Here is a 26057-nt window from a genome sequence, read left to right on the forward strand (position 1 = left end):
GCTACGGGTCCAGATCCAGGGATCCCAAGGCGACTCTAGTAGATGCACTAGTAGCACCTTGGACCTTCAAACTAGCTTATGTATTCCCGCCGTTTCCTCTCATCCCCAGGCTGGTAGCCAGGATCAATCAAGAGAGGGCGTCGGTGATCTTGATAGCTCCTGCGTGGCCACGCAGGACTTGGTATGCAGATCTGGTGAATATGTCATCGGCTCCACCATGGAAGCTACCTTTGAGACGAGACCTTCTTGTTCAAGGTCCGTTCGAACATCCGAATCTGGTCTCACTCCAGCTGACTGCTTGGAGATTGAACGCTTGATCTTATCAAAACGAGGGTTCTCAGGTTCTGTTATTGATACTCTTGTTCAGGCCAGAAAGCCTGTAACTAGAAAAATTTACCACAAAATATGGAAAAAATATATCTGTTGGTGTGAATCTAAAGGATTCCCTTGGGACAAGGTAAAGATTCCTAAGATTCTATCCTTTCTTCAAGAAGGATTGGAGAAAGGATTATCTGCAAGTTCCTTGAAGGGACAGATTTCTGCCTTGTCGGTGTTACTTCACAAAAAACTGGCAGCTGTGCCAGATGTTCAAGCCTTTGTTCAGGCTCTGGTTAGAATCAAGCCTGTTTACAAACCTTTGACTCCTCCTTGGAGTCTCAACTTAGTTCTTTCAGTTCTTCAGGGGGTTCCGTTTGAACCCTTACATTCCGTTGATATTAAGTTATTATCTTGGAAAGTTTTGTTTTTGGTTGCAATTTCTTCTGCTAGAAGAGTTTCAGAATTATCTGCTCTGCAGTGTTCTCCTCCTTATCTGGTGTTCCATGCAGATAAGGTGGTTTTACGTACTAAACCTGGTTTTCTTCCAAAAGTTGTTTCTAACAAAAACATTAACCAGGAGATAGTCGTGCCTTCTTTGTGTCCGAAACCAGTTTCGAAGAAGGAACGTTTGTTGCACAATTTGGATGTTGTTCGCGCTCTAAAATTCTATTTAGATGCTACAAAGGATTTTAGACAAACATCTTCCTTGTTTGTTGTTTATTCTGGTAAAAGGAGAGGTCAAAAAGCAACTTCTACCTCTCTCTCTTTTTGGATTAAAAGCATCATCAGATTGGCTTACGAGACTGCCGGACGGCAGCCTCCTGAAAGAATCACAGCTCATTCCACTAGGGCTGTGGCTTCCACATGGGCCTTCAAGAACGAGGCTTCTGTTGATCAGATATGTAGGGCAGCGACTTGGTCTTCACTGCACACTTTTACCAAATTTTACAAGTTTGATACTTTTGCTTCTTCTGAGGCTATTTTTGGGAGAAAGGTTTTGCAAGCCGTGGTGCCTTCCATTTAGGTGACCTGATTTGCTCCCTCCCTTCATCCGTGTCCTAAAGCTTTGGTATTGGTTCCCACAAGTAAGGATGACGCCGTGGACCGGACACACCTATGTTGGAGAAAACAGAATTTATGTTTACCTGATAAATTACTTTCTCCAACGGTGTGTCCGGTCCACGGCCCGCCCTGGTTTTTTAATCAGGTCTGATAATTTATTTTCTTTAACTACAGTCACCACGGTATCATATGGTTTCTCCTATGCAAATATTCCTCCTTAACGTCGGTCGAATGACTGGGGTAGGCGGAGCCTAGGAGGGATCATGTGACCAGCTTTGCTGGGCTCTTTGCCATTTCCTGTTGGGGAAGAGAATATCCCACAAGTAAGGATGACGCCGTGGACCGGACACACCGTTGGAGAAAGTAATTTATCAGGTAAACATAAATTCTGTTTTTTGCTTCTTCGGAGGCTGTTTTTGGGAGAAAGGTTTTGCAAGCCGTGGTGCCTTCTGTTTAGGTAACCTGATTTGCTCCCTCCCTTCATCCGTGTCCTAAAGCTTTGGTATTGGTTCCCACAAGTAATGGATGACGCCGTGGACCGGACACACCAATGTTGGAGAAAACAGAATTTATGCTTACCTGATAAATTACTTTCTCCAACGGTGTGTCCGGTCCACGGCCCGCCCTGGTTTTTTAATCAGGTTTGAAAAATTTTTCTTTTTCTTTATACACTACAGTCACTACGGCACCCTATAGTTTCTCCTTTTTCTCCTAACCGTCGGTCGAATGACTGGGGGGCAGAGCCAGAGGGGGAGCTATATGGACAGCTCTTGCTGTGTGCTCTCCTTGCCTTTCTCTGTAGGGGAGGAGAATATCCCACAAGTAATGGATGACGCCGTGGACCGGACACACCGTTGGAGAAAGTAATTTATCAGGTAAGCATAAATTCTGTTTTCATCTGATTCCAGTCGGACAACATTACCTCGGTGGCGTACATAAAACATCAGGGGGGAACGAGAAGCTCCCTAGCCATGGGGGAGGTGTCTCGGATTCTGGAATGGGCAGAGACCCACAGCTGTTCGCTCTCTGCGATCCACATCCTGGGTGTGGACAACTGGGAGGCGGATTTCCTCAGCAGACAATAGTTTCATCCGGGGGAATGGTCTCGCCATCCCGAGGAGTTTGCGGAAATATGCATCAGATGGGGGACACCGGAGATAGATCTCATGGCGTCCAGACTCCTCTTCAAGCTACCCAGATACGGGTCGTGGTCCAGGGATCCCCAGGCAGAGCTGATAGATGCCTTGGCGGTACCTTGGGAGTTAAACCTAATTTACATTTTTCCCTGTTGCCATTTCTTCTTCCTTGAGTGGTGGCCCGCATCAAACAGGAGCAAGCTCCGACCCTGCAGAGAAAGAAAAACAGAGGCGCCACCATGGCCTAGTACCACCAGAGCAGATGTGGACAGATGCAGATAAATGTATATACTCACAAACAAAACACACCTAGCGGTGCTAGTGGGTCAGACTGGAACTTTAGTGCCTTAACTATTATCGGACACTTTCCCCCACCTCTGCGACTCATACAACCGCTAGTGTGTTCAGAGTGGATAGAATGTAAACTTTTTTACCTTGAGGAAACGATTCCTCATACCGGAACCTTCTTATTTAACTACCTAGTATTAAATAGCTCCAACCCTTCTGATTGCTCCGTTGTGGCCACGGAGGACTTGATTTGCTGATCTGGTGGGAATGTTGTCGTCTCCTCCATGGAAGTTACCCTGTCGCAGAGATCTGCTAGTTCACGGTCCTTTTCTCCACCAAAATCTCGATTCTCTGAGGCTGACTGCGTGGAGATTGAACGCCTAGTCTTGGCCAAGAGAGGGTTCTCAGAGAGTGATTGATACTCTCATTCAGGCCAGGAAACAGGTCACTCGTCGCATCTATCATAAAATGTGGAGGACCTATTTATCCTGGTGTGAGGAATGTGGATATCCCTGGCACAAGATTAGGGTGTCCAGGATTCTGGCTTTTCTTCAAGATGGTCTGGATAAGGGCCTTGCCGCTAGTTACTTAAAGAGATAGATTTCTGCCCTATCGGTCCTGTTACACAGGAAGCTAGCGGAGCTTCCTGATATTCAGTCTCTTGTTCAGGCTCTGTCCAGAGTCAGACTGGTATTTAGACCTTCTGCTCCTCCTTGGAGCTTGAACTTGGTTCTTAAGGTTTTTCAGAAGGCTCCGTTTGAGCCTATGCATGCGCTTGACATTAAGATTCTCTCCTGGAAGGTTCTGTTTCTTCTGGCTATTGCATCGGCTCGCAGAGTCTCTGAGTTAGCGGCTTTGCAATATAAGCCAAGCCCCTTACCTGTTTTTTCACGCTGATAAGGCTGTGCTTTGTACTGGGTTGGGATTTCTTCCCAAGGTGGTGTCAGTTCGTAACATCAATCAGGAGATAGTAGTTCCTTCTTTGTGTCCTAACCCTTCTTCGCGTAAGAAAAGTTTACTTCATAATTTGGATATGGTTCTAGCCTTGAATTTTTACCTTCAGGCCACAAAGGATTTCAGACAGACTTCGTCTTTGTTTGTGGTGTATTTAGGGGAGCGTAGGGGGCTCTTCCACTTCTGTCTTTTTGGTTGAGGAGCATTATCCGATTGGCCTATGAGACAGCGGGACATAAGCCTCCTCAGAGGATTACAGCTCACTCAACTAGGGCTGTGGCCTCTTCTTGGGTCTTTAAGAACGAGGCCTCTGTGGAGCAGATTTGTAAGGCGGCTACTCTGTCTTCCTTACACGTTTTTTTGCAAAATTTTACGAATTTGATGTTTTTGCTTCGGCGGTCATTCAGTGACCTCTAGAGCTTGGGTATTTGTTCCCACAAGTAATGAATCAAGCAGTTGTCTCTCCTCCCTTTAAGATGGAAAACATAAATTATGCTTACCTGATCATTTCATTTTGATCTGTGGGAGGAGTCTTCACTGCTCCCGCCCGTTTGCTCTGGTGGGCGGACCTACATTTAATATTATTCTTCTGGCATAGTTTATTCCATGATATTTCTCCTACTGTTCCTTGTTCCCTTGGCAGAATGACTGGGGGATGAGGGGAGTGGGGGAGGTATTTAAGCCTTTGGCTGGGGTGTTTTTGCCTCCTCCTGGTGGCCAGGTTCTTATTTCCAACAAGTAATGAAAGAAGCAGTGGACTCTCCTCCCACAGATGGAAATGAAATTATCAGGTAAGCATAATTTATGTTATTACCCATTCCCCAGTTTTGCATAACCAACACTGTTATATTAATATACTTTTTTTTACCTCTGTAATTACCTTGTATCTAAGGCTCTGTAGATTGTCCCCTTTTTTCAGTGCTTTTTACAAACTTGTATTTTAGCCAGTTAGTGCTGACTTATGAACATAACTCCATGGAAGTGAGCACAATTTTATCTGACACACATGAAGTAGCACTGCCTGCCTGTGGAAAGTTAATAAAATGCACTGAGATAAGAGGCGGCCTTCAACGGCTTACAAATAAGCATATGAGCTTACCTAGATGTAGCCTTCAACAAAGAATACCAAGAGAACAAAGCAATTTTGATGATAAAAATTAATTGGAAGCTTGTTTAAAATTGCATGCCGTCTCTGAATCATGAAAGTTTTTTTAAATTTTGGCTTGACAGTCCTTTTAAGAATCCTATTGATAGGAAATTGGAATCCTTTTATAGGAGGGTTTTCAGCAGGCAGGTTTTCTTTTTAGGCCCGCTGTTAGCATTGCCTGTGTTGCTGTGGTTTCTCTGTATGGCTGGATAATCTTTCAGAGCAGTTTTCATATGATGATTCTGCTAGTAAATATTTTCTTAAACTTTTGAGTCTGCTGAAATCTGCAATTGCTTTCATTTGCGGTGCAGTTATGGACATAATTAAGATTAATTTTAAGAGTATGTCATTAGCAGTCCTTTCTAGAAGAACTTTGTGGTTTAAAGTCCTGGTGAGCCGATATGGTTTCTAACTACAGACTTATCTCTCTCTTTTCAGGGGAAGATGTTGTTTGGTTCTGGTTTAGATTCTATTTTCTTTCATATAGGTGTCAAGAGTTCACGATCCGTTACATATGGGATTATATTCCCACCACTAGGAGGAGGCAAAGTTTCTTAAACCCAAAGAGCCCTATAAATCCCCTCACACACACCTTCGTTTTTACTTTGCCTATGTTTGAGGTGGTTGAAGCATGAAGATGTGCATGATTTCTTCAGTGAAAGTGTTTATGATCAAGCCCGGTTCCCCTCAGAGTAAAATGTTTGTCAGAGGGATGTATTTGGAGTATGGCCTATGATACAATGGTTTCACCTCATGGGAAATCCTTCATAGGCCCTCTGTAAATGTGGTCGCAGGGACTTGTCTTCTGTCTCCCTTTACAGATCTAGATTATACTCCTATTTCATTACCTCTGCTGAAATGTTTCAGTGCTGGTTTGGCTGTCTGCTACTTGCTAGATAGTGGACGAGTGTCTATGGGTAAGTATGTTTTAAATTTTATATATAGACACTCATACAGCCAATATTGTGGGCACTTTTAAATTGCTAAATGTTTATATATTATGTATATAAGGCCCTGGGACAGAATATAACTATTACCCTTGCTTTGTACAAAAAAATATATATTTTTGCATGCTTTTTATCAAGCCAGCTGTAGTAGCCCAATGATTAGCTCAGCTACTTAGAAACCAGACGGGTATAGAAATTGAATCCAGCTTTAGCTACTTGCACCTTGATTATGCCTTCAAAAACTGTTTTTTTTAAGTACTTATTGCTTTGCTTATGCCATAAGGAGCAGCAAACTCTGTCCCTAAACTTACCCTTACTGAGTCTCCTGAACACTATTCTATCATTATTTAAGTGTGCTTATTATAAAACAATATTTCTTCTATAAAGGTAAGACGAGTCCACGGAATCATCCATTACTTGTGGGATATTATCCTTCCCTACAGGAAGTGGCAAAGAGCACCACAGCAGAGCTGTCTATATAGCTCCTCCCTTAGCTCCACCCCCCAGTCATTCTCTTTGCCTACGGGTAAAGTGAAAGAGGTGATAAAGTATTAGTTTTTAATTTCTTCAAGCAAGAGTTTATTTTAAATGGTACCGGTGTGTACTATTTACTCTCAGGCAGCAGATGGATGAAGACTGCTGCCTGGAGGATGATGATCTTAGCATTTGTAACTAAGGTCCATTGCTGTTCCCACAGAGGCTGAGGAGTACAGGAAACTTCAGTGTGAGGAACGGTTTCATGCTATGCAGCAATGAGGTATGTTCAGTCATATTTTTTCTGGAGACTGTGTATTTCAGAAAGGCTGACATACCCAGGAGGGTAAGGGTAAGCAGTAATCCTAGAGCTAAAAGAAGGGCATTACTTAGCTTGCATATGGGGCCAATTTCATATATGGTTGACACTGAATTACAAATGTTTGTGAGCAAATGTTTTTTTGAAGGGAGTGCTTTAACGTTTTTTGTGGGCAAGGAACGTTTTGGGCAACTTTATTAGGGCACACATAGCTTAACTTTAGAATTTTAGAACCCACATGGCTAGTTAAAAAAGGCTGAGGAAACATTGAGTGAGATGGGCGGGGCCTACAGTTAGTTTGTCAGCAAGCAGCAAGCTCTAACTTCTGAGGGCCCTGGTGTATGTTTTGGGCCAAATCTAAGTTTTTACCCCACACTGTCGATCCCTGAGGGCAGGTAGGGCCACAGCAGGGCTGTGGCAAGGTGCTGAGGTTTTTTTTTTTCCGGATCTGGGCCTATTTTCGATCCGGTTTGGTAATTAAGGGGTTAATTATTAAAAAAAAAATTTGGTGTGCAATCTTAACTACTTATAGTGTGTCTACATAGAAAATTTTGAGAAATTTGGTGCATGTTTAGGCTGTTTTTCAGAAGGTGTATGCTTTTTTTTCCCTTAAAGGCGCAGTACCGTTTTTTAAGATTATTTTTTTCAATAAATAAAGTGTTTTCATGCTTGTTTGTAGTCATTACTAGCCTGTTCAACATGTCTGACATTGAGGAAAGTCAATGTTCAATATGCTTAGAAGCCATTGTGGAACCTCCACTTAGAATGTGTCCCTCATGCACTGAAAGGTCTATAAATTGTAAAGAACATATTTTAGCTACTAAAAGTATGTTGCAGGATGATTCTCAGTCAGAAGAGAATCAGGTTATACCATCTAATTCTCCCCAAGTGTCACAACCGTTATCGCCCGCACAAGCGACACCAAGTACTTCTAGTGCGTCTAATTCTTTCACCCTGCAAGATATGGCCGCAGTTATGAATACTACCCTCACAGAGGTTTTATTTAGCTGCCTGGGTTGCAAGGGAAGCGCAGCAGGTCTGGTGTGAGAACAAACACCTTATTAGCTATATCCGATGTACCCTCACAATGTTCTGAAGTGAGGGATTTGCTGGCTGAGGGAGAGATTTCTGACTTAGGAAATATGTTACCTCAAACAGATTCAGATATGACGGCTTTTAAATTTAAACTTGAACACCTCTGCTTATTGCTCAGGGAGGTTTTAGCGACTCTGGATGATTGTGACCCTATTGTAGTTCCAGAGAAATTGTGTAAAATGGACAGATTCCTAGAGGTTCCTGCCTACACTGATGTTTTTCCGGTCCCTAGGATTTTGGAAATTGTTTCTAAGGAGTGGGATAGACCAGGTATTCCGTTCGCTCCCCCTCCTACTTTTAAGAAAATGTTTCCCATATCAGACGATGTGCGGGACTCGTCGCAGATGGTCCCTAAGGTGGAGGGAGCTATTTCTACCCTGGCTAAGCGTACAACTATATTTATTGAGGACAGTTGTGCTTTTAAAAATCCTATGGATAAAAAATTAGAAGAAAATATTTGTTCATCAATGTTTTCTTCTCCAACCTATAGCCTGCATTGTTCCTGTAACTACTGCAGCATCCTTTTGGTTCGAGGCTCTGGAAGAGGCTCTTCAGGTTGAGACTCCATTAGAGGATATTCTGGATAGAATTAGGGCTCTCAAGCTAGCTAATTCTTTCATTACAGATGCCGCTTTTCAATTGGCTAAATTAGCGGCGAAGAATTCAGATTTTGCCATTTTAGCGCGTAGAGCGTTATGGCTTAAGTCCTGGTCTGCTGATGTGTCATCAAAGGCTAAGCTTTTAGCCATCCCTTTCAAGGGTAAGACCCTATTCGGGCCTGAACTGAAAGAGATCATTTCAGACATCACTGGAGGGAAAGGCCATGCCCTTCCTCAGGTTAAGACGAATAAGATGAGGACCAAACAAAATAATTTTCCTCTTCCCCTGCCGCAAAGCAAGAGGGGAATCTTGCTCAATCCAAGTCAGTCTGGAGACCTAACCAGACTTGGAACAAGGGTAAACAGGCCAAGAAGCCCGCTGCCACCAAGACAGCATGAAGCGGTAGCCCCCGATCCGGGACCGGATCTAGTAGGGGGCAGACTTTCTATCTTCGCTCAGGCTTGGGCAAGAGACGTTCAGGATTCCTGGGCTTTAGAAATGGTAACCCAGGGGTACCTTCTAGATTTCAAAGATTCTCCCTCAAGGGGGAGTGTAACATATCTCAGCCTAATGTCACTATCCCTTTAAGAAATCCTTTTCTGACTGCTGCATTTGGGCAGTATTCACATTCAGCTTGCCTGCCTGCCTGATTAATCATTCATGCACCTGATTACCTCAGCCTCTTTTTAAGCCTTCTCAGGTCTAATGTGCCTGGCATTAACATTGAAGTGTGATCCTGAACAGAGGTCTGTGACTGTTTCCTGCATGAACATACCAACTATTCCAAGATACAGCATTTTCTATTACCTATGCAAAATATCATCAAACCGCAAGTATCAAAAATATCTCCATTCTGTTTCCTGGACACAGCTACTTAACAATCTCTGAACTTTATTATAATTCAACTATGCTTTTGCTTACCATCACTCTCTAATTACAACAGCATCTTACTCAGAACTTTATAACTATTTCTCTGCTACAAGTTGTCATTGCTGAAATATCCTGCTGCAAATATGTTAACATATTCTGAACTCTGCATCTATGTGTTCAATTAAAAGCTTTCCTGTGATTCTCCAATATATGTTCAAACAGTAATTAATGCCTTAAACTTAACTTTCACCTGTGCTGCTCTGCTAATTACTGACATACAGCTTATTATAATAATATGTACTGTGAACCTGCAACAAACCAAGTTTGCATCTAAATGCACAAACAGTAATTAATGCCTAAACTTGCAGCTTGTCTAAGTACCTGTGCAGCTGTGCTTTAACTCTGACATACAGCTTTATATAATATTATGTACTGTGAATCCTGCAACAATCCTTAGTTTGCATCTAAGTGTCAAACTTTCACCAGATTACTCTGAAGCCTGAACATTCCACTTTGCTATATTTCTCTCTCATTGAATCCTGCAGTTACTTCTATTAACTAACTATAAGTCACAGTGAACTCAGAATATATTGTATACAAATGTTGCACTCTCCATTTATTCTACAATAACTTCTAGCAACTATGAATCACAGAATATCATCTATCCACGTCCAGGATACTCTTCCCCGGGTCAGGGGTCGGTGTCTTCAAATCCCTACCACTGCCCCGAGGGTCTGTTTCCTGAGCGCATGTACACCGGATCATGACAGATTTCTGAACATTGCCCTTGCATGGGCATTCCTTCACCTGATCCTACTGAGGATATTCCTGAACCTTGCCCAGATGTGGGTACTTCTGAACATTGCCCTGGCATGGGCATTCCTTCACCTGATCCTACTGAGGATATGACTGAAACTTGCCCAGATGTGGGTATTCCTGAACCTTACCCTGGTGTGGACATTCATATACCTATTCTTAGTGAGAACACTTTTGATTCTGAATCCAGTAAGGAGACATTTCATTTTGAATTAGAAGATGGCAAGAACTGGACAAATCTTGCACTCTACACTCCTATCTCCTATTTTGAAGAAAGCCCTGCTATTGCGTTAGAAGTGGCTATAGCTTTTTCTTTTGGAGTATATCTAATCCTCAGCCAAGAGGTTAATTCTGAGGATACTCAAATCTCTGACCCAAAGGTGGTTAATCTGGTTATCAATCCAGAATGCTGCATCTCTATTTCTGAAGCTGAGGAAAGCCTATTCATATCTCTAGGACTGGCTGCCTTTTCATTGGCTATATACATGGTCATCTATCATGAAGAACATCCACCTGTCTACCCTCAGGATGATTCTGTGGTAGGAAGCTCATTGTATGTTACGTTCATGCATTCTCACGATGACTACAAAAAAGTTGACTTCAAGTTTTGCTCTCATCATTGTCAAGATCTTTTGATACCTGAATTACATGGCCTTTACTTCGTCATTCAACTTTTTCAAGAGATCTCCAACCCTCCTTTCTTGATTTCCGATTGGACTCACTACCTCCATACACCTACTACCGATTCTCCATATCAATTTTGTTCTCTCTCCTTTTGGATTGTATTGGGCGCCCGGAGGTCGCCTTTAAGGAGGGGAATCTGTAACATATCTCAGCCTAATGTCACTATCCCTTTAAGAAATCCTTTTCTGACTGCTGCATTTGGGCAGTATTCACATTCAGCTTGCCTGCCTGCCTGATTAATCATTCATGCACCTGATTACCTCAGCCTCTTTTTAAGCCTTCTCAGGTCTAATGTGCCTGGCATTAACATTGAAGTGTGATCCTGAACAGAGGTCTGTGACTGTTTCCTGCATGAACATACCAACTATTCCAAGATACAGCATTTTCTATTACCTATGCAAAATATCATCAAACCGCAAGTATCAAAAATATCTCCATTCTGTTTCCTGGACACAGCTACTTAACAATCTCTGAACTTTATTATAATTCAACTATGCTTTTGCTTACCATCACTCTCTAATTACAACAGCATCTTACTCAGAACTTTATAACTATTTCTCTGCTACAAGTTGTCATTGCTGAAATATCCTGCTGCAAATATGTTAACATATTCTGAACTCTGCATCTATGTGTTCAATTAAAAGCTTTCCTGTGATTCTCCAATATATGTTCAAACAGTAATTAATGCCTTAAACTTAACTTTCACCTGTGCTGCTCTGCTAATTACTGACATACAGCTTATTATAATAATATGTACTGTGAACCTGCAACAAACCAAGTTTGCATCTAAATGCACAAACAGTAATTAATGCCTAAACTTGCAGCTTGTCTAAGTACCTGTGCAGCTGTGCTTTAACTCTGACATACAGCTTTATATAATATTATGTACTGTGAATCCTGCAACAATCCTTAGTTTGCATCTAAGTGTCAAACTTTCACCAGATTACTCTGAAGCCTGAACATTCCACTTTGCTATATTTCTCTCTCATTGAATCCTGCAGTTACTTCTATTAACTAACTATAAGTCACAGTGAACTCAGAATATATTGTATACAAATGTTGCACTCTCCATTTATTCTACAATAACTTCTAGCAACTATGAATCACAGAATATCATCTATCCACGTCCAGGATACTCTTCCCCGGGTCAGGGGTCGGTGTCTTCAAATCCCTACCACTGCCCCGAGGGTCTGTTTCCTGAGCGCATGTACACCGGATCATGACAGGGAGATTCCATCTTTCTCAATTGTCTGTAAACCAGACAAAAAGTGAGGCGTTCTTACGCTGTGTAGAAAACCTATATTCCATGGGAGTGATCTGCCCAGTTCCGGAAACAGAACAGGGGCAAGGGTTCTACTCCAATCTGTTTGTGGTTCCCAAAAAAGAGGGAACTTTCAGACCAATTAAGATCCTAAACAAATTCCTCAGAGTCTCATCCTTCAAGATGGAGACCATTCGGACTATTTTGCCAATGATCCAGGAGGGTCAATATATGATCACCGTGGACATAAAGGATGCGTATCTACACATTCCTATCCACAAAGATCATTACCAGTTCCTCAGGTTCGCCTTTCTGGACAAGCATTACCAGTTTGTGGCTCTTCCCTTCGGGTTGGCCACAGCTCCCAGAATTTTCACAAAGGTGCTAGGGTCCCTTCTGGCGGTTCTAAGGTCGCGGGGCATAGCTGCGGTGCCTTATCTGGACGATATCTTAATCCAGGCGTCAACTTACCAACTAGCCAAATCTCACACGGACATCGTGTTGGCTTTTCTAAGATCTCACGGGTGGAAGGTGAACGTAAAAGAGTTCACTTATCCCTCTCACAAGAGTTCCATTTAAAATCTATCTTTAAAATTATTGTTAATCTCCCCAAGATTTTCCCTTATACCTAACTGCTGTCTCAGACATGATTGCTAAGGAATGATTTTAAATGGGGTGCGTCTCTTACAACTTTTAAACCTTTCAAAAAAGGATTATCTTTTTACATACTGGTTAAATTCTCAGACCAGCTATTTCTATTTGTTTTTTCCCCCTCAAGACAGGAAGTCTACTAAGAAATTTAAAAACTCCTTTGTTCAAAGCAAGGTTCCTATTGTCTACTCTGGGGACCTAATGCCCATTGAAACAAGTCCAAACAGGATAAGAAGTCGGTTCCCATCTCCAAAACTACTATTTCAGTAGCATACGCACATATGCTCCAATGCTTTGTGTTCCAGCATTTAAATACCACTTCTACTCTCGGAGTAAGCAGTGAATGTATTATAAGTGCGGAAACCTGCTAGGGGGCAGTTTTCAATCAGGAGGCTTGGTTTCAGTCTGTCCTAGACCTTTGGGTTCAGAACATTATTCTCAAGAATATTACATTAGTTTAAGAATAAGGCCTCCAAAAATAGTTTTTTTTTTTCTTCAAACTGTCTCAATTTTCCGGACCCTTCAATCTTGTCCTCTGTTGAGATATGGGAATAATTATTCCAGTTCAATGCAAGAACTGGGAATGGGATTAAATCGAATGTCTTCATTGTTCTAAAAGAAGGAAGACACCTTCAGACCAATTTTAGATCTTGAACTCTAAACAGTTTGTAAGAATTCCATCTTTCAGAATGAAACATTCAGAACTATTCTACGTTTACCAAAGTTTCTGGGATTTACTTTTCTGGAAAAGCTTTATCATTTCGTTGATCTTCCATTATGGTCCAGCTGCAAATCCGACCTACCGCCACACTGCCCTGAATGCGCGCGATCCCGTTTCATCTTGGAAGTTAAGCAGCGCAAGGCCTGGTCAGTACCTGAAAATTAATAATATCAATGTTCTGTGTAACTTTTTTTTTCTATAACAGAGCTCAGGGTTTTTCAGTGCTTTTGACACACAAATTCATTACCTGAATGATATCTTGTTACTAGCTCAGTCCTTTACTTTAACAGAATTTCACACAAAACACTTATTGTTGTTTCTTCAAACAAATTCAGTGTCAATTTTTCTTTAACAGTAGAGACAGATAACACTGGTATTAACCTATCTGAAACTTCAGTCTCTTTCACTACCTTCAGTGGCTCTGTGAATAGAAGTACTAGGTCTCATAAATACAGTTTCAGATACAATTTAAGTTGCTCAGTTTCACTTGAGAGCTCTTCAGCTTTATACCCAGCTATTTCAAAATATTTTTTTGGTTTCCAATACAAACCAGTCTCTGACTTGGTGGCTGAATCATCAATTTATTAATCAGGAGGCTTTTTACTCATCCTACCTGATCTGTGATTACCACAGATACAAATGTTTAGGTTGGAGTGCTGTTTGGGGGTCTCTGAAAGCACAGGGTTTGAGATCGTCAGAGGCGAGGTTGCCAATCAATATTATAGAACATGCAATTTTCAGGACCCTTCAAGCTTGGCCTCTGTTAATAAGGGAGACTTATGTCCATTTCCAGACAGACAATGTCACAATAGTAACTTCTGTCAACCATCAAGGGGGAACTCCTAGTTCTCTAACAATGATGGGGGTGTCTCGGTTTCTCTCTTGGGCAGAAGCCAATTCTTGCCTAAATCTTATGATTCACATCTCAAGAGTGAACAATGGGAGGCAGACTTTCTCAGTCATTAGTGTCTACATCCAGGGGATTGGTCTCTTTATTACAATGTGTTCTATCTGATTGTGAATCTTTGAGGCCTACCAGAAATAGATCTGAGGGCCCTTTGTTTGAACATCAAACTTCCCTTGTACTTTGCAAAGTCCATGGATCCTTAAGCAGGGAGGGGTAATAGATACTCTAGTAGTTTATTCATCATTTCAACCTGTTTATCTGTTTTCTTCTCTGGTTTCTTTTTTTCCAAAATGATTTTCAAGATGACTAAACGAATTAAACAAATTAATTTGTAATCCTGATTGCCCCAGCGTGGCCTTACATGATTTGGCATGCGGATCTAAGTTTCCTACGATGGCTTAGAGGTAAACTTTGCTGGCTTGTAAGCTGAAGATTGAGAGTTCAATTCCAGCTATGGCTATATGTTCACAGTGCATTTCCTTTCACTGAAGTGTTACACATATCCTTCCAAAAATTCCTCTGCGTCATACCTTTTGTCTCAAGGTCCTGCCCCCCCCCCCCCCCCCATCCGGATCTGAAGTCTGTAAGTTCTCATAGGAATAGGGCCCTCAATGTTTCTCTGTTGTACTTTTATCCTTGTACCATTGGGCAGTGCTGCAGAATCTGTTGGCGCTTTATAAATAAAGAATAATAATAAAACTTCATGGCATGAACATTGAGACATAGAGGTTTCTAAGAAAACTTGTCTCTAGGAAAATTTAACACGAGTTTGGAAAATTTACAATGATGTATAAATCATAATTTCCTGACATTCTTATAGAATCCCTCGGATTCTTCAGTTTTTGCAGGATGGTTTAGATAAGGATTTATCTGCCAATTACCTGACAGAGCAGATATCTGCTCTTTCTTTATATTTCTCGGAAGATTGCTAGTGTCCCTGATATTAGTGATTTTGTTCAGACCCTGGTCTGAATTAAACCAGTTATCAAGCCTATTCCTCCTCCTAGGAGTTTTAATCTAGTGTTAAAGGGTTTTGCAGGCTCTTCCTTTTGAGCCAATACATGTATAAGACATTAGACTCCTTTCTTGGAAAGTCTTTTCTACTTATCTGATATTAATGCTACCAAGATTTCCAGACAAGCTTCTAGTCTGTTTGTTCCCTTTATGGCCCTAGGAAAGGTCAGAAGGCCTTTGCTATTTCTTTAGCCTCTTGGTTAAAACTTTTGATTCACAAGGCTTATTTGGAGGTGGGTCAGCCTCTGCCACATCCGATTATGGCTCATTCAAGAATGAGGCTTCAGTTGATCAAATTTGCAAGGCAGCCACTTGGTTTTCTTTGCATTCCTTTACTAAATTCTAGCCTTTGGTAGGTAAGTCCTTCAGGCTGTGGTTTCTGGTTGATGTTACGATCTTTCTACTTATTTTTCTTGTTTTTTGCATTAAAAAAACTTTCTAGTATTGAGTAATAAAAAAAAAAAAAAACCTTAATTAGATCATACTTCATGCTTGTCCCACCTTCATTACTTGTGGACTTCACTGCCTGGGTATTAGTTTCCCAGGAGTAATGGATCATGGACTCTCACCACCTGTATCAAACTAATTTATGCTTACCTGATAAATTAATTTATTTTATGGTGGGGAGAGTCCACAATACCCTGCTTTATTTTTCTCTTGTGGTAGCTCTGTCTTTACTCTTTTGGACCTCTTCTTTTTTCCCTTGCTCCTTTTTTGCTCTTGCTCCTTTTTTGCTCTTATTACTTTTCCTATTATCTTATTACCTGTGCTTGGCTATACGTCAGACTTGTTTTTAGTGAGGTGGGAGGAATTTTATAGAGCTCTTGGGGTTTGCAAATCTTTTTCTCCTCTTGTTGGTAGGAAAGAGTGATTCCCAGGAGTGATGAGTCATGGACTCTCACCACCATGAAGAAATTAAGTTATCTGGTAAGCATAAATTCTGTTTTTGTCTCTACGGATGGGGGTTGTTTGCCTAAGAATTCATCATAATGTGATTTTTAGCAGCTCTTTGAGTGCAGCCCGTTTGTCTCTTCAGTAGGTAGAACAGTTATTGTATTTGGTAGTGGAATTAAAACCCATGGACTGCTACATACGTTATGGACTGGTCTCATGTCTCCCCTTAAAGGAACATTAAACCCAATTCTTTTCTTTCATTATTCAGATAGAGAATACCTATTTAAACAACATTCAAATGTACTTCTATTATTTAATTTGCTTCATTCTTTAGATATACTTTATTGAAGAAATAGCAATGCACATGGGTTAGCCAATCACACAAGACATTTATGTGCAGCCACCAATCAGCAGCTTCTGAGCCTATCTAGATATGCTTTTGTGCAAAGGATATGAAGAGAAGGAAGCAAATTAGATAATAGAAGTAAATTAGAAAGTTGTTTAAAATTGCATGTTCTTTCTAAATCATGAAAGAAAAAATGTGGGGTTCATGTCCCTTTAAACGCATCTCACCCATGTACTGTTTTTTTTTGTTTTTTTATCATCACTGATTCAGAATAACAAAGAAATGTTTGTAATGATTGCAAAACTAATTGCCAGCCCTATGTGGAAACCCCCTGCTGTCTAATTGAAGCTGCAGTGCCTGCAGTTGGTGTTTCACAATAAATTTACATGTGATACTACACATTGCACAACCTGTAATCATGTAAATCATTTGTCCTCAGGTTCTAGCTGAGCTTTTGTTTTTGTAATGTAATTATACTACAATATATATAAATATATAATACGTTACTAGCTGTATAAATCTCAAGCAATACGCAGCTGGATCATATAATAACGGCATTAGCTCATAAAGTGTCTTTATTTTGCAGCACAAACTTAAAGGGACACTGAACCCATTTTTTTTTCTTTTGTGACTTAGATAGAGCATGAACTTTTAAGCAACTTTCTAATTTACTCCTATTATCAAATTTAATTTATTCTCTTGGTATCTTTATTTGAAATGCAAGAATGTAAGTTTAGATGCCGGCCCATTTTTGGTGAATAACCTGGGTTGTACTTGCTGATTGTTGGATAAATTCATCCATCAATAAAAAGTGCTGTCCAGAGTCCTGAACCAAGAAAAAAAAGCATAGATGCCTTCTTTTTCAAATAACGATAGCAAGAGAACGAAGAAAAATTGATAATAGGAGTAAATTAGAAAGTTGCTTAAAATTGCATGCTCTATCCGAATCACAAAATAAAAAATTTGGGTTCAGTGTCCCTTTAAGGTCACAGCTTTTATATAGCTTGTCTACATATTTTCTATTTTACACTTTACAAACAAATGTACTGTTATCGCCTTGACACCACCCATTGCAGTTTGAGTTTTATTTTTAACACATTTGACATAATACAAACTGGGGCGCTGTAAAGTCTTCATGCTCTGTCAGTAAGTCTACAGGTAGGAACTGCTGTGTTCAGATACCCCCATATCACGCTACAGAATCTGGTGGCGCTTTACAAATAAACATATTAAGATGATAATATGTAAGACCTGGCATGTATTTATCATATTCCTCACTCATATGGGTTGTTGTGGGTGTGGGGGGGGGGTTTAGATCAACTTCTTACTTTAAAATTGGTACAGTGTTTTGTTTTCCATGCTTGGATTGTGTTTGGCATCTGTTTAGTTTGCATGTTTTGGTTTTTGACAAGAAAATAGATTCCTTTACCTCCTGTTCTCTGTATACCGAGATTTCTTTACAGTTTGTGAAACATTAACTCATTATTGGTGACTGATTGAACAAGCATGCACCCAAAGTGATTGGGAATCTGGCATTTATGCTTCTCTTTCCTTGTTTTAAGTGATGATGGCCAAGGAGAAGCCACCAATCAGTGTGGTGGGAGATGTGGGGGGAAGGATCGCCATTATAGTGGTAAGAGCCATTGACTTAATTTCTTCTTTCCAAACCACCTCTCCCCCCCCCCCCCCCCATCTCTCTCCATCTAATCTGCCATCCTGCTTGTGTGTGGTGATTTTAGGATGACATCATTGATGAAGTAGAGAGCTTTGTTGCTGCTGCAGAAATTCTTAAGGAACGTGGAGCCTACAAGATTTTTGTGATGGCAACTCATGGACTCCTGTCTGCTGATGCTCCTCATCTTATAGAGGATTCCTCTATTGATGAGGTCAGTCTTCCTTTCTCTCTATTCCCAGTCTATATATTAACAATCTCCTTTCTTCTATGTCTTTCTGGTTTCTTCTGTCCTCAACTTTATGATGATTGTGTCTCTGTATCTTTGTTCTTACATCAGCTTTGCTAGTCTTATCTATTCTGCTTCCTTACTTCTGTTGTGTTATGACTTTTATAGTTCCACTTGTCCCCACTAGACTCTTTCTAACTATACTTTTCACCTTTTTTTCTTCTTATCACCCCCTCTTTTGTTTACCTTTTTTTCTTACATTTTTTGTCCCTTTCTTTTATCATATCCTTTTTTTTCTTTTTCATGTTTTTCCATTCATTTTTTTTACCTTTTTTCCCCCACTTTCTTTTTCCACCCCCTCCTTTTCTTATTCACTACTGGTTTTTTTCCACGTATTCATTATTCACTTTTTGCTAATTCATATATAAAAAAAATTCAGTACTATTCTTCTGTCTTCTTCCAGGTTGTGGTCACCAACACTGTCCCTCATGAAGTGCAGAAGCTGCAGTGCTCCAAAATTAAGACTGTGGACATCAGCCTGATCCTGTCTGAAGCCATTCGGAGGATCCACAATGGCGAGTCAATGTCCTACCTATTCCGAAACATTGCTATGGATGACTGAGCTGCCTGCATTGCCAGCCATGGGAATGACATGTGCCTTCCCTGAATGGCTGGCATTGGGAATATAACTAGGAGACAGGGGGGAGGTGGCAGGTGAGCTGCCACATACCGCAAAGATGCTACTTGTGGATTGCTGGGCAAACTGCACCTATACAGGATGGGTGGAAATGGGCAATCAGAGCATGATTTGCCCCCTGGAGGAGCAGAGAGCAGACCATAAAGCAACTGTTCACAGGAATAGGATAGAGAGTGTTTGTGCATCTAGCACAAGCTGTAAAGATGCCAGTTTGCGGGCTGTGAGCCAACTCCATTTTTTTTCTGTGAGGACAGTCACTAGTGCCACTGGCAGTGAAAGAGTTTACTCCAATTGTGACTAATGCAGCATGTATGGAAATATTTTAATTTACTGCTGCATGGGACAATACTGAGCACCTCCAATCTGTAACATAATCTAAAACGATTACCATTAGTTTATATAAATGCTGCAAGCATACAGCATGTAGTCACCTGCGCGCACACATGACCACTTACATTATACACACATGCATATGTCCGTATGTACATAGTATCTAAACATGTGTATGCACTAATGTATGCAACGTAGTCATATATACACGTTTGTGCAGGATGCATACGCAGATAAATGTCATAGCTTGTACCCAAACAGTGTTTTGGTGGATGTAGTTTCACATATAGACATCTGTATTTTCTGTGAATAAACAGAACTGTAGACTACACTTCACAAATATATTCTGCCTATGAATATTCTGATAAGTTTAATTACTGCTGGAAATGTATAACCCTATCAGCTTGTGATGGCGTCTAGACGCCATATTGCTTTTCCTCTACAGTTGACAGTTTCCATGAATCTGGTCTTTGGCTCGCTCTGTTTCTTCAGTTCCTACAGTATACTCTTTTTTTCCACAACTGTTTTTATTTTTTTAAGTTTACTGCCGAATTGATCAGCAGCATATTACATGTAAACATGTTGCTGGCCATTGTTAGCAATGAGAAATAATTTTGCTTTTATATCCAGTAGTCTGGATGGTTTGGGGCTTTGTGTAATGTAAGGATTTAAGTTCTTGTTAATTTTCTTATATAAACGTTTTTTTTTTCTTTCATTTTCCTGCTGGTTCATTTATTCCTAATATTTACTTAGGTTCAACTATTACTGGAATTTGTCTGATATAATGTGACTTCTTGTCTGCACTTAATTACAGCCATAAAGGGCTACAAAGGAGTTTTACAGAATTTAATTAAAAAATAGTTGAAATAAGAGGAGATATTTATAATTTGTTTCAAATCTCTGACACTTTTGTATATAATCAAATGAGAAATAGTTTTTGTTTTTCTTTCTAATAACACAGTGAGTCCACGGGATCATCAATTATTGTTGGGAATATCACTCCTGGCCAGCAGGAGGAGGCAAAGAGCACCACAGCTAGAGCTGTTAAGTATCACTTCCCTTCCCACAAAACCCAGTCATTCTATTTGCCTCTAGTGCAAGGAGGAGGTGAAGTAATTATGTGTCCTGATAGGGTTGATGGAGGCTTCCATGGACATAATTCAGTTTGCTTGGTTTCATTTGAGACCTCTGCAGCTATGCATGCTCGCTCAGTGGAACGGGGACTATACAGATCTATCTCAAAGAATAGTTCTGAACCAATCGGCGAAGGACTCCCTACCTTAGTGGCTGTCTCAGGTACATCTGTCCCAGGGAACGTGTTTTCTAAGACCTTCTTGGGTAATTGTGACCACAAATGCCAGCCTGTTGGGTTGGAGAGCAGTCTGGACCTTGCTGAAGGTTGCAAGGACTGTGGTCTCAGGAGGAATCTGCTCTCCACATAAACATGTAAACATGTTGCTGGCCACTGCATCAGGATGTGCTATTTCCAGAAGCGCTATCATTACCAGCCATTCCGTGTTATTAATTTGTAGCAATGTACAGGCTGTTATTATGTGTTGCAGCATTATGGGCTTTGCGTGAGTATGAGCATTGAATATGGGCATTATAGCTATGTTAGAAAGCATGATCATACTCACGAACAGCCCACAATGCTGCAACACATAACAGCCTGTACATTGCTACAAAGTAATAACACGGAATGGCTTGTAATGATAGCGCTTCTGGAATTCAACAATTCGATCACTGATTATCCATGACCTGGAGAACAGACCCCAGATTGCGTGTCATACTGTCTAATAGTGTAGCCTATACTTATGTAAATATATATAAGCCTGTATAATCTTTTTAACACAGACACTAGAAAACAAAAAGGTGGCACAGCTGTTACAGGTTATTGTGTAACTGATAATCACGCGCAGCCCACAATGCTGCAACACATAACAGCCTGTAAAGCCTTGTGCTGCCGGTGTGTGACATAGCGGAGCCTGTTGTTGTCTCTGGGAGTTGTGCACAAGTAGCCACTGGCAGTGGGCACTAAACACCGTGCGGACCATGAGTGACCATGCCTGATTAGATGTTCCGCTTCCTGTATACCGGTGACATTATGTCTCTATACACACAGGTGTCAGTGTACTTAATCTGCACATGTGGGACATCTGGACAAAAGCGTGTGGTGTAAGGGGGGAACTGGTGAAGATCTGATCATGAAGAAACACCCCAGCTACACCCACTCGATGCCTGATGTCCCACTCCACTTGTCCTCCAAGGTATTCAATGTAACACTCCCACTGTCCTTCTCACTCCTGCAGAACTTTACTCTTGCGGGGCTCAGTCTGGAAACCCCGGAGGGGGACCGCTGGCAGGCAAGCAACCAATTAGAAGGTCGAAAAGGGTGCTGGGCACGGGGCCCAGTGAGTGAGATTCCATATTCCCCTGCACAGTGGAACAGTCAGGGAGGGGATTGTAATTGACATGTATTAGCAGCTCCAGCATGGGGGCTGGCTATAAGGACACTAGCTAGTGAGTGATGAAAAACTCCTTGCTTTTGTAGCTAGTGTGTCCTACGAACATATTCTTATGTAGTGAAACTTTATCATCAATTTTAGAAGCTTTAGCAGAAAAATTGCTATTACATGTCAATTACAAACTTTATCTTCTTTGAATTCTTTATTTAAATACCCCATATTTTTTTGAATGTATAATGTCCCTTAAGGTTTATTAACCTGTTTGAATTTATGGTATTAAGGTTTGAACATGCAATTCAGATTTAACTGTTGTGGTATATAACATGTCTATCTTAAAATTAAATAAAACCAAGTTTCGGTTGTTTTTTTTTACTTTTTACAAAAGAGCAGTAATTAGATATGGATTGATTAACAAATTGCATAAAGTGTTAATTTTGACAGCAAATTTTGATTTAGTTTTAGTTAGTCTTTTGACTAAAATGCCGTTTTAGTCGTATTTTATTCATCAGAATTTCTTTAGTTTTATGCTCATTTTAGTCTAGTTTTAGTCAACAAAATTAACATTGTACTTAACAGCTCTGCCGTGGTGCTCTTTGCCGCCTCCTGCTGGCCAGGAGTGGTATTCCCAACAGTAATTGATGATCCCGTGGACTCACCGTGTCAAGAAATAAATACATTCATCAAGCATAAATTTTGTTTTTTGCCAAATAGTTTTTTTACGATGTGGACATGTGTTTAATAATAAAAGAAAAAATAGCAAATTAAATACAAAGAAATACAAGTTTACCACAATTATCACTTGAAAGACCAATAAATACAGTAGAATTACCAAATATAAAAGACAATTCAAGAAGATTTTCAAACAGTAGATTTTTTTTTTTGATGGGGTGAAAACAGTTTAATATCAGTGTCCCCTGTATTAAGCAACATCAGTAAGCCAATTAAAGACTCATATAAGTGTTTTGCTTTTTAATTAAAGGGACAATAAAGTCCAAATTAAACTTTTGAGATTCAGATAGGGCATGTCATTTTAAACAACTTTTCAATTTACTTTTATCATCAAATTATCTTTGTTCTCTTGGTATTCTTAGTTGAAAGTTAAACTTGGTAGGCTCATGTTCAAATTTCTAAGCCTTGAAGACTGCCTCATCTTACAGGGCGTTAGTTCATGTGTGCCATATAGATAACACTGTGCTCACGCCCGTGGAGTTATTTAAGTCAGCACTGATTGGCTAAAATACAAGTCTGTCAAAAGCTCTTAAATAAGGGGGCAGTCTGCAGAAGCTTAGATACAAGGTAATCATAGAGGTAAGAAGTATTTTAATGTAACACTGTTGGTTATGCAAAACTGGGGAATGGTACATTTTTGGTGTTTACTATCCCTTTAAGGTTACCAAGAGAACAACGTAAATTTGATAATGAAAGTAAATTAGAAAGTTATAAAATTGTATGCTCTATCTGAATCAAGGAAGTTTACGCCTTTCATACCTGTCACATTGTGTAATGTCTGATGATTATGACTACAGTCATCTCGGTAAAGGCTGCTGGCTATAAAAAGTGTATAAAGTTTCCATCCTCCTGAGGCTGCGTTACAAGACATGGATGAGGACGCTTTAGGGCAGAAAGTATAGCTCCAGCGAGCGTGCAAGGTGCTGTTCAAATACAGAGTTGCCATGGAAATTACTAAACATTGGGGGGGATATCTGCTTGCCTATAAATTTTAATGTATCTTGCCCACCCCGCCAAAAAAGCTAGGACTGATCTAGGTTGTCTGATGACCTGTGTATACAATCAACATTTTGTTTTGTTCTAACCAAGCAAACATTTTTGGTAATGAAGAAATATATGTACAGCATCCCTTTTAAATATATTTCCTTTTAAGGGATATTGTACTTTAAATGTTTCTTGTTTTTAATATAAAAAAAAGGACATTTGCTAATGTATAACAATTTTTTAAAACATTTATGTGCTCAATAAAACAAGTTTGTTCTTGTCTTTTTAAACTACATTTCCTACTGCTACTGGGCTGTAGTAAATGTAGCCACCAATAAGCAAGCGCTATGCAGGGTGCTGAAACGAAAATGGTCTGGCTCCTAAGCTTACATTCAAATAAAGATATGTAACATATATCGATGTAAACCCTCCATAGTATATAGATTTAAAAAAATGCATCCCCCTCATTGGCACTTGCTGCCCCATCTCATTTTAAACGGATACGGTTTATTTTGTGATTCAGACAGATCATACTATTTTAAAAAAAAATGTCCAATTTACTTCTATTATCAAATTTGCTTCATTCTCATGGTATTCTTTGTTGAAGAGAGATACCTAGGTAGCTGTCTGTAGCACTGCATGGCAGGAAATAGTGCTGCCATCTAGTGCACCCGCAAATGGAAAACATTCTTGCAAAACTGCTGCCATATAGTGCTCCAAATATGTGCATGCTCCTGAGCTTACACCCCTGCTTTTCAACCAAAGTTACCAATAGAACAAAGAAAATTCGATAATAGAAGTAAATTAGATTGTTGTTTAAAATTGTATGCTCTGTGTGAATGTTGATATGTTGGGATTTCATGTCCCTTTAAGATATAAAATATTTTTTTCGCTCTGTGGGTTTTAGTTTTTTTTCCCCTTTAAGATTTTGCTTTTTTTGGCAGGAAGTGGTTAATGGTAGTCAAACAAAACCAATTCATTTCAAGTTAAGAACTGTTCATTTGTTTTACTTTATTTGGTTAAAGTGAAAGTAAACTTCCGTCGACATGAATATATATATATATATATATATATATATATATATATTCAATAATAAATAAGCACTCACTGGACTTTGGCCATCTGTGTAAACAAAAATATTTATTGTGACGTTTCGGGACAACAAACAGTCCCTTCCTCTGACAAACAACAATACAAAATGCCAAGAATATAAAGGTGAATAGAACCCTCCCCTAATAGTTAATCCAATCAGTGCACATATTGTATGAAGACAGGAGAAACAAACCCCCTGATAGGATAATCCTACAGAAAAAGGCAACCTGATAGGCTGAAGCCAAAGTGTTAATGGTGCAGCGTGAAATAAAAGTGAAATAAAAATTAATAAAAGATTGTCCCCTTGGACCGCAAAGGAAAACTGACATAGAACATCCTTCCTGAACATATATTAATGAAACCGTTGTTCAGTTTCAAGTAAACCAAGCCAAATAGTATACTCGAGTTACAACCAATCAAATCAAAGCGTACCACACACTCCCATACATTGGCCAATCACATAAAAACAAGCAGACATTGGTCTATCATAGACACAGCCTCCCCGTGTGTGAGCCATGACAGCTGTCATTGCAGAGGCACATCTAGGTCGCGTGAATCACCAGCGCTAACAAATACTATAAAGCTAGATGAGGGACAAGCATCTCATGCTAACTGGCACCACCTCCCACAAAGGCTCAGTATAGCCCGTAGCGCAAACGGGCACAAACACATACATAAGTACTTTCTTTCTCTTGTTAAGTGTATCCAGTCCACGGATCATCCATTACTTGTGGGATATTCTCCTTCCCAACAGGAAGTTGCAAGAGGATCACCCACAGCAGAGCTGCTATATAGCTCCTCCCCTCACTGCCATACCCAGTCATTCTCTTGCAACTCTCAACTAAGATGGAGGTCGTAAGAGGACTGTGGTGTTTTATACTTAGTTTATTTCTTCAATCAAAAGTTTATTTTTAAATGGTACCGGAGTGTACTTTTTATCTCAGGCAGTATTTAGAAGAAGAATCTGCCTGCGTTTTCTATGATCTTAGCAGAAGTAACTAAGATCCTTTGCTGTTCTCACATATTCTGAGGAGTGAGGTAACTTCAGAGGGGGAATAGCGTGCAGGTTTTCCTGTAATAAGGTATGTGCAGTTAAAATATTTTTCTAGGGGGGGCGGAGCCAACGTGCAACGAGACAAGACGCAGATCCTTGAAGCTCCTGAAACATAGCCTTAAAAATGTTTAATAACTGAGGGTATTTTATCTCAAAAAAGCATATTCTTTCTAGCAAAGGTACCTAGTGTGCAATTAGCACCCGGTAGCAGCTACAACATGAAATGGAATCTCTCGCATTTACTGGACAGGAAGCTTGCAGGGTAAAAGCTACAGCACAGTTTTTGAGCCATCATCTATAT

General features: G+C 40.2%; 1 protein-coding gene across 5 annotated transcripts in view; it reads left to right on the forward strand.

The window, feature by feature from the left end:
* PRPSAP1 (phosphoribosyl pyrophosphate synthetase associated protein 1) overlaps positions 1–20147 on the forward strand; it is a 274592-nt gene extending 254445 nt beyond the window's left edge. For all 5 annotated transcript variants that reach the window (XM_053709311.1, XM_053709304.1, XM_053709322.1 and 2 more), the window contains 3 exons: positions 18067–18137; positions 18244–18390; positions 18869–20147. In XM_053709311.1, coding sequence (XP_053565286.1) covers positions 18067–18137; positions 18244–18390; positions 18869–19027 — 377 coding nt within the window. In that variant the 3' untranslated portion in view covers positions 19028–20147. The remainder of the gene's footprint in view (positions 1–18066; positions 18138–18243; positions 18391–18868) is intronic.
* Positions 20148–26057: the final 5910 nt, after the last annotated feature.

Source organism: Bombina bombina, chromosome 1 (genome assembly GCF_027579735.1).
Source record: "Bombina bombina isolate aBomBom1 chromosome 1, aBomBom1.pri, whole genome shotgun sequence".
NCBI lineage: Eukaryota > Metazoa > Chordata > Amphibia > Anura > Bombinatoridae > Bombina > Bombina bombina.